The 10,345-nt window shown below is 43.0% G+C and overlaps 1 protein-coding gene across 1 annotated transcript in view; it reads left to right on the forward strand.

The window, feature by feature from the left end:
- usta (uronyl 2-sulfotransferase a) overlaps window positions 1–3,014 on the forward strand; it is a gene marked incomplete at both ends in the record, with an annotated part of 196,931 nt that extends 193,917 nt beyond the window's left edge. The window contains 2 exons of the mRNA XM_080744165.1: window positions 413–570; window positions 2,722–3,014. Of these exons, the coding sequence (XP_080600291.1) occupies window positions 413–570; window positions 2,722–3,014 (451 nt within the window). The remainder of the gene's footprint in view (window positions 1–412; window positions 571–2,721) is intronic.
- Window positions 3,015–10,345: the final 7,331 nt, after the last annotated feature.

Here is a 10,345-nt window from a genome sequence, read left to right on the forward strand (position 1 = left end):
AAACCCCTATGTTTCTATGTCAGCAATCTGGCCAGCCATCGTCAAAGAAAAGGTCCTTTTCACTTAAATGGAGCTCAGTTAGTCTGTTCTTGAGAGACTACTATGTCAGTGGTTCTCAAATGTTTTCATGTGAAGGACCCCCAAACTGATACTTTTTTGGCCACGGACCCCCATCTCAAAATATCTAGTTCCAGGGAGCCCCCAGAAGCAAAATTTGAGTTACAAACGTTCGCTTTAAAAATACATATAGTCAAAGATTTGCACACATTTTCACAACTTTTTCAAAAATAGCAGATCTACAAGCTTGCAGCGCTGCACTCGGTGCCGCGCTGTGAGCTTGTATATCTGCTATTTTTCACTGGTTAAAGCATTCAATAATTCTAGGTCTTAATCTCTCTCTCTCCCCCATCAGGGAACCAGGGGTGTGGGCTCTGGAGAGGGCTAAGCAGAACGTCCTGGAGAACTACCTCCTGGTGGGGGTCCTGGAGGAGCTGGAGGATGTGCTGCTGCTGCTGGAGAGGCTCCTGCCTCACTACTTCACCGGCGTGCTCAACATCTACAAGAGCCCCGGTAAGCAGCATAGCAACCAGGGGGGGGGGGGGGGGGGGACACGGCAGCTCACTCGCTAACCCTCGCTCTGCGGTGTCTCGCGTTGCTCAAGGTCGCCTGTGACGGCGCGCCTCTGTCACCTCCATCCGAAAACAAGTGCTCTTTTATCTTAACCCAGTCCAGACAGTGTTTTTATACGTGCCTTTTGCATATTGCCCTTCGTTTTCCTCACTGATTGTCCAACAGTTACTGAATATATATACAGGCATGCAAACTTGTAGCTTTTCGGCAAAAATCGCCGCTTTAAATCCAAATTGATCATTTGTGTGATTCGTTCAGATCTGGTGTAAAATATTTAGGGGGGTGTCGTGTCATACGTCATCTAGGCTGAGTTGAGCAGCCTAGATGACGTAGTTGGCTCCGTCCGTTTTGTCAGTGGATGGGGAATATGGTTGTTTTATTTTTGAACAAATCAAGCGCTCGCTTTCTCTTGCCTGTGGTGTCAACACCCTTGCGTGTGGTGTAGTTGTGGATTGGACTTTTTGATTCGCTTGCATCGCGATGCGGTCGCTATTCTGCATCGATGCGGTGACGTGACATTATATTATATCGATTATAGCCTACATTTGTTGATTTTCCTCAACGGTGATGCGATAGCTTAGCTACACGCTAACGCTATTGGGAAATCAACGCTATCATGCCGTTCCATCTGCCTCTTATTAGACAGACCCGAGATTTCTCGCATTTAGTGTAAGAAGAGGCAGAGAGAGAGAAAAAAAGAATGATGCAGAGAGTCATCTCAAGCGGAGAATACAATAATCATCTGTGATTTTTTTTTTTTTTTTTTTTTTAACTTTGTTTTTATTTAAGACTGCACATCAACAATAATTATAGATCAATCATGCAAAATAATATAAAATAAAATAAAAACAAATACAAAAGCAAACAAGGGGTTACTGGGGTTCACATTTACATTGTCAAAGTTGCAATTCTCCTCTTTTGAATTTATACATCAACCATTTATCCCATCTTTTGTTAAACAGATCTTCTTTTATCCTCAGTTTGTGTGTTAACTGTTCCATGTCCTGAATATTGTCCATTATCGTCCTCCATTGTTCATAGTCCGGGGCTTCAGTGTTAAGCCAGTTCCTGGTAATTGCCTTTTTCGCAGCAACTAGAAGGATTTTGGTTAGGTAATGATCCTCTGTGAGTACAGATTCCTCCATGTGACCCATATAGAGTACCAAACATGAATTAGGTATGTTATAACCCAAAACCTCACATACAGTTGAGTGTACGACTTCCCAGAAGGGCTGAATATTTTTACAGGACCAAAATATATGGGAGTGATTCGAATCGTTTTGATCACATTTCCTCCAACAGATCTGCTGAGCTTTCATTTGTTTACTTTTAATTTGGGGTGTGATAAAATACCGAATTAAATTTTTCCAAGCGAATTCTCTCCATCCTAATGATTGAGTTGTTGTTTGTTGTGTTCGCCACATATCATTCCAAACCTCCTCTGAGATGTCCTCACCCAACTCTTTTACAACACTGTTTCCCAAGCACTGGGTTGGGGCCCATTTGTGGGTCGCTAACACATTTTTATGGGTCCCTTAGAAAAATAAATAAATACGAAACGGGCGGCAGTGTGCAAACGTGATTGACATAACACAAGTTAATTTTCTTTGTTGCGCGCTCCGAAATTCACACCGATATTCGGCCTGAAAAATGCAGCAAAGACCTTTATAGTTTTGTATAATTTAAAAACATTTTCAAAAAGCATTCCCCCCCAAAAAGCAAAACATTTCATGATTAAAATAAATAAATAAATACATTATTTTTCAAATTTTTATAATAAATGATCTTAGAAAACACATAGGTCTATTTAAGAAGTAGTGAAAATATATATATTATATATATATATATTTTTTTTCTTAAACTAAACTTTCTCACAAAAAATAAAAACAAATAAAAACCAGCAAACCTGTTCTAACAATGAATTAAAACTAACTGAATTAGAAGTGGGGGGAAAAGTCAAAGCTAACTATAATGAAAAACCCATAACTATTAATTATAACCTTGGAGTAGTAGGCGCGTTAATCGCGCCCCCACCCCGTTCATTTCCATCATTTAAATTTCCGCCTTTTGGTCTTCTCTCTTCCCCCACAGACTACAGGAAGATGGGGAACATGACGGGAACGGTGCGCAAGCACACGCCCACCCTGGAGGCGCTGCAGGTGCTCTACCACCGCATGCGCTACGAGTACGACTTCTACAACTTCATCCGCGACCAGTTCCACCTCACCAAGAAGAAGATCGGCCTCCGGTCCGTGTCGCGCCCGCCCGCCCACTCGCAGTCCTTCCTGCGCGAGCTGGCGCTCCGGACCCCCGAGCCCCTGGACGAGGACGAGGAGCTGGACATGGACCTGGAGGACGCCAACAGCTGGCTGGTCCATCCCTGAGGAGGGGGGTTTTCTAGCTTCGTCCCACCTCGAACCCTGGCACGATCCCTAGTCTGGGAGGAGGGGCGGGGGAAATACGTTATCCGGCGATAGTCGATCTGGATCGGCTATTTTCGGCGAAGAGATTTGGTGTGGCCGTGAAAACAAAAGAGTGGAACCAGATACAGACCCCCCCGTCAACTAAGTGTAGAGGGTTTAAAGGAGTAGTTCACCCCCAAAATGACGTTTTTTCTATTGATTACTCATGCCATGGAAACTTGAGTTCAATAATATCTTTTTGTATTTTTTTGCATTCCTAAGACAAAAAAATGTATTATAGTAAATTTACTCCCATTGATTCCAGATGGGTCCCCATCCGGGAATCAATGGGGGGGAAATGTTGTAATGAAATTGTCTTATGAATGTGACTAAAGCAACAAAAAAAAACATTGTGGAACTCAAGTCTCCATGGCATGAGTAATCAACAGAAAAGAAAGTCATTTTGGGGGTGAACTACTCCTTCAAGTGGATGAACCGCGGACACGGCCAACAGCGGGTCGGCTAGGATTGGGCTGGAGGAAGCCTGAAGGCGACGGAGGGGGACTTGCCCCGTCCGTCCGTCTGCATTCCCAAGGAGGTTTTGGGCGGTGTTTTGGGGGTGTGTGTGAATCCTGCTGCTCGTGTTTTTTACGGGCTCCGTTCCCCCCTGTCCCACCATGGACTGCGCTGCTGCTTAGCGCTGTGGGATTTGGGGGGGTTAACGGATGTACAAACTGTTCTATTTAAAAAAAAACTGACCATGGATAACATAAGAAAAACATATTTTATCTCTAAAAACTCTTGTTTGGTCGCCTCCGGTTTTATTTTTTGCTTCCCGAGCTTGTTTTAATTTTGTTTCTGTTTTTATTTTTTTGCATTTGTGGAATTTAAGATGCCCACGTTGCTGTTAATCTCCAGGAGAGATTAGTGAATGCATGACGTGGACTTGGTGATCTGTTGGGAATCGACACTGCCAGTAATGTTGAGGACATTTTAGCAGGAGACTAGAATCTGTGATGCTATCCAACGTGGGTACGATGAGTGTGAATGTCCAACAACCTGGAAAACTCATAGGGAAAGAGAGGGAAGCCATGACATGACCCTCTTGGAATATTTTAATGATTTAGATACTACCATATTAACTCATTTGCTGCGATTTTAAACATAGCTGAACTCTGCAACTGCCAAATTGTCCTTACCTTTTAACGTGGGCACGTGCGCGCATGGCGCACGATCTGTGCGTGTATCATGTAGGTGGCGTGTAGACCCGACCACAGCTTTCGAATAAAACAATCCCATTGGAAAAAGACATATCAGTTGTCAGGCTGTATCTCTCACTGTTAACATAAAAACGAATGTAAAAGGCCGAGCTGTGCGCTATGGTCCTGGGAGGGCACGTTCGCGCACATAGCAGACGATATGTGCGCAGATCATATGCCAGGTGGGTAAAAGACAGTTTCCAAATAAAAAATCGAACCTCGGTTCGAAGTGGAGCGGTGAATTTGAGCAGCTGTACCCTATGTGAGTGAGTGAGTGAGTGTAAACTGTGCCTGTGAGTGAGTGGTGAGTGTGCCTGGCCTGCACAAAACAGCGCCCCTCCTTTAACTAGTGTGTTGTGTGTGGCCACTCAAGGTATTGCCAGGCTACGGACGGACACGGCCAGCCAGCCAGCCAGCCAGCCAGCCAGCCACCCACCCACATACCCACGGACATACCTGTCTATTGGGAGCGCTTTCACCGCTCCAAAAAAGAAATAGCATGGAAAAAAGACCATTCTATGGCCGTGCAGCTCCTTCCTTTGTTTACATGCAAACCTATGGATGCGGAGCTATGACGCGGCCTCAGACCAGATACGGAAACCTAGATCCGGTCAAAACAGGAAATGCGGCCGGAGACAGTTAGGAGGCGGGCCTAAAGAGTCAGAATCGGCGATAAACAGCGATCATACTTTTAATTGTTTTGTAATGATTAAAGCTAATTAAATCTTCGGGTTGCTCGGGCATGGCAGGGCGGTACAGCGGGAAATCTTCGGTTTCGTCGGGGATCGCGGCAAATGAGTTAAATAGTTCTCTCTCTCTCTCTCTCTCTCTCTCTCTCTCTCTCTCTTTGTAAAGGTGTGCGTTAAGGATCCTGTTTGAGTGTTATGAAAAGTGCCAAAACCTCTTTTTTTTTTGTATTTTCTCAACCAGAACTATTTTAAGTGCCAAACCTACCGATGAAAGTCAGAAAAAATGTGCGTAATGAAAATCACTCCATATTGCTGGAGGACTTGTAACATAGTGAAGTCTGTGTATGAAATACGAATTGTGTACGAGAGGCAAACAGTCGGCGCTCACTTATGAATTCAAAGAATTCCAACTGGGTGTGATTGCGTTTGACGTGGAAGCATCACGGGATGGGCACAAACAGAGAGCCAACGTCATCCATATACGTCTACGGCGGCGCCATTTTGTTTGTGTGTCAATAGGGCTGTTATGACATTTTTTTTTTTTTTTTCTTTTTTACGATTATGACATTTTACATGACGATTAATTTGCCCTATTCACGGCCCGCCCACTCAGCTAATTTCTCAGCAACTTCCTGGTGCTGACGTCACTTTAGAAGGGGAAACTATAACAGAAATAGCTGGTCTTAAAGCCAACAAATCATTATTTCGAACGGTAAAGTAAATTATAATGCTTTGTGCCTTTTACTATCTTGTGTTCTTGATCATGCTAGCCGTATTTTATACTTTACTATTCGGAAATTGCATTAAATGTGCGATTTCTGTGTTAAGTCTATGGGCTTTTAGTAGGGTTTCCCCTTCAAAGCGTGACTTCAGCACCAGGGGGATGCTGAGTGCGCGGGCCGTGAATAGCGATTAACGATTTAATTGTGTTTTTGTCGTTGACAATTACATTTCTGTTTGGCTTGTACTGTAGGTGTTGAAGTTGCACATGGCAGATATGACACATAACGAAAACACACAAAGAAATTACTGACATATTTGACAACTTTCTACTTAAAAAATAACATTGATAGTGGAAATAGCCGATCTACAATCTCACAACGCGTCGCGATGCGACGCGTTGTGAGATTGTAGATCGGCTATTTCCACTATTTCTGAAAATGTATGTAAATGAATGAACATTATTCAACATTCACGATTATGACGATTGTCAAATATTTGCGATTAGACTATTATGTAATAATTGTGACAGCCCTGTGTGCCATACGGACCCGAGCCTGCATTTGTTGGGGATGTGGGCTCCCGTATTAACAGAGTTTTTAAGTGGTTGATCATACCGTCAAGAAACATGCAAAGAATGGTTGTATATTATTACATTTGACTCTTGACACAGTATTGGCCATTACACACAACTAGGGGGGTAACGGTACATTTAATAGCGATACAATACGCATCACGATACATGGTTGACGATACGATACACGGACGATAGTGGTTAATTCATGGCGATACGATTCGATTCAATGATTTAAAATCGATATAGTAACTATTTAGCAAAGAAATTAAATCTCAGTGAAACGTGTCAACAGTGCAGGTTTTTTTAAGGGAAAAATCGATTATTGTTAACTAAAACACTGATTCTCTAGCAAATATATGAACAGTATATTTAAACACATGGACAAACTCGCACCTTGACATGAACACAGAGATTACACATATTTATTAATAGACCAAGAGTAGCTTTATGGAATGGAAAAGTAATTAGACCCCTCTTTTTCATTTTCCCTCTTAAAATTGCCAAATACGAGGCACACAATGCAAAACGATTCGATACCGATTAACTGCATTGTAATACGATACGATACAAAGACAGATGGTACGATATTTATCTTTTGCATATCAATATTACTACATTGATTAATTAAAATAGATTTTTCGATTCAGTTACTATATTGTTACACCCCTACACACAACCCACACATTCAGTCTGGCTCTGCGTCACACAGGTGGACAATGGAAGATGGTTCTCTGTTTGTTTCTGCCCTGTGGGCAAAGCAGAGGATGGAAACACAAAAAGCTTTTGAGCATCATGCCAAATGAAATGCCTGTCAAGTTGCCAAACTGTGGCGTTTTACAAACCTGACCGGATGGACTGCACTTGATCTAAATCGGCTGTTTCAAACAACCTACAGCGACGTTCATTGAACTGGTGTGTTTGCAATGCTGGAATGTCAAAAATATCCAGCTTTTTTATTTTCAAATTAAAATTGGTCAATGTCACTAAGACACTCTTTGTGTTCTAATACTTTAGTGCAGGGTTCCCCAATTAGTTTTCGCCAAGGGCCGAATTATGTCTAGGGTACCAAGCCGAGGGCCACAACATTGCGGGTGGCGACGGTGGCGTTCCCACTACTCCAGCGACAGTTTTCGTCGTTGTCGGGTGAAAATCTTGTAGGTCCAAAACAGGTTCGTTTTGAATTCATCATTTTAAAAATGATTTAAACTAAACAGATCTACAAGCACACAACGCCTCGCACCGCGAGGCGTTGTGTGCTTGTAGATCGGCTGTTTTCACTACTTTTGTGCGACAGCCTTGTATGATTTGCGAAAGAATGTAGAATTTGGAGATACGAGATTTCCACCCGACAAGGAAGATATACTAGTGTTGTTGCTGCTCTTATACCACCATTATTACTGGGGTTGGTGGGGGCCAGACAGTAGCCCCCCGCGGGCCGCAAATGGCCCGCGGGCCGCCTATTGGGGAACCCTGCTTTAGTGTTTTCCAGGTACTGCTTCAATTCTGTAATTCTCCACTTTGACCTTTTAGCCTGAACCAGTGAATAGCTTATTTATTCACTGCTTGTCTTCCATCACATCCAGAGAGATAAGCTAATAAACAAACGCATCTTCCATATATCTCATCTCAGTTATATCAACCTATTCATAGTCCTGTCATGTTTTCAGTAGGCCTATGTTCGTTTTCTTTTTCTCTTTTTTCCCCCCCTATTTTAATTTATTGTTTTGTATTCATTTGCATTCCAGATAAAATTCTCAGGAACAACAGCAACAACAAACAGTTGTATTACCTTACCTGCTTGTATCTTCGGGTTATTTTAGCTATGAAGCCACACGGGATTTGGAGATTCAAATATAAATATATCAACAGCTGAAAGCTTTGCTGGTTAACGACTAACACAGTAAACATTTCAAAATAAATGTCCTCTAACCCTTGCATTCCTCTCTCTGTTTTATTCAAAGATGGCTTGTTTTGATCTGAAGGTGAACAAATATCTCATTTGGGATCAATATCCTGTAAGTAGGAAGAAATGTCTGTACTTGTCCTTTAAAGAGGTGGTGCCATAGTTTGGTACTTTTTCTGTTTTGTATGTGTCTATGGAGTTAACATTACCCTAATAGACCCCCAGGTGTGGTTATAATATGCAAATATGTCTTCCCTGCGTATTTTTGGTTTCTTCATTTTCTTCATTTGTCAGCCTCGACAGTTTATATACAAGAATACAGCGACCCAAACAGTTACAGACCTATCTGACACAATGACAACAATCTGTACACAATAGACAACAGTATGCACACACATCACATCTTATGCAACCAAATTACGCACGGTGACGGCGCAGCCGCGCGCGCGCGCACACACACACACACACACACACACACACACACACACACACACACACACACACACACACACACAATTATTCTGTTGATACAGGCTTTCAGCTCCACTTCCAGAATCAGAAAGTATCCGTGATGATGATAATGTCATTGTATAGTTTCCTCGCTGGCGTAATTGTCCAATGTCGACGTCATGATTAATGCCTTTGTTTGCTTGTGCATCGCTGCCTGTCTCATTTGAAAGTGTCTGCGGTATATTTTAGTTTTTTTATATATATATATTTTACAAATTTAAGGTTTTGAAAGTGCGCGGTCCACTGCAGCCATCATCACTACACTTCTCACTAAAAGTAAACAAAACAACATTGTCTGTCTGTGAATGCTCTTCCTGTTGTCCTTCACAATAAAGTGTCCCCCTTTACTTCTTCCCAATGCGTGACATTTTACTCAGAAAAATAACAGGAAATAGGTGTAACAGAGGCAGCGCGATGACGGTCAGGCAGATTGACGTTCATTTGGACTGAGACTGACTGTCAGTCGGAGGCTGACGGCCGGGCCCCCGCGGTTCATATATTATATAATTTGCAAAATACCCAGCGTAGCATTTGGGAAGGCACAGCCTACCCTGGCCATTTAACCCATTGCCCATGACTTCCCTGTGGAAATAAGCCAAAAACATTACTGGGATCTCCTTTTAGTTGAGCTTGTACCAAATCATGTTTATTACGTATCTATCTATCTTCCTATCAATTCGTCACATGCATTCACATTGCACTGAACGCACGCACGCCCAGGTCAGCTCAGCAGCTGGCTTTTTTTTTCCTCTCAGAGCTCCATGCAGACCACCGAGTCCTTGGACGGCACCAAAGCCGGACAGCGAGCTCAGGCTGCGGCCGCACAGCGGCCGCTGCCCCCCTCAACCCACTGGAGGTAGGTAGAGGCTGGTGAAATAAAACCAATCAGTAGGTCCCCATCAACAGATGTCGCTGTAGCCAAGGAATTCTCCCCCAGTGAGTATCACCTGACACACCAGGAAGTGCAGTGCACCTAGCCTGATACAAAGAAAGTATCAGCAAGAAGGGACACCGACGTGTTTTTGGCGTCCACTGCGCCACACTCGGTGGCAAAACTACCACCGGAAGTTTGGTGAATAACATTGCGTGTATGAGCTTCGGCTGGGACAGCTCATGAACAAAAAATAATTCTGAACGATAGAGACCTTTATAAAACACTCAGCTCAGGAATATAAAAGACAACATGTCACACATTGTTTTGTGCTGTGTTGCTTTTCGGTGAGTACACTGTATAACATTATAGAGGCATCTAAAGAGCACAATTTACGTTTCTGAGCTAGATAGTATCGCGAGATTCTCCACCATTCCCTGTCTGGAATCCAAATCTCGCGATAGCTCCGAGACAGAAACGGCCGCCGCTGCTGTTTAGCTGCCTCAATAACATTATGTACCGTGCACATCGAAAAGCAAGTGATTGTAAAAATACCTGTGATATGTCTTCTTTCTATTCCTGGAGCGATTATACAACAAAGGTCTCAATCGTTTAGAATTATTTTTTGTTCATGAGCTGTCCCAGCTGAAGCTCATAGATGCAATGTTATTCATCGAGCTTCCGTTGCAACTTCCGCCACCCAAAGTGTCATGGCGACGATGGCGTATGGCCCATAGAGCTATGGGCTGGACCGACAGGAGAGAGTGTTTTTTACTGGTGATTC

Source organism: Nannobrachium achirus (assembly GCF_963921795.1).
Source record: "Nannobrachium achirus genome assembly, chromosome: 16".
Classification (NCBI taxonomy): Eukaryota; Metazoa; Chordata; class Actinopteri; order Myctophiformes; family Myctophidae; genus Nannobrachium; species Nannobrachium achirus.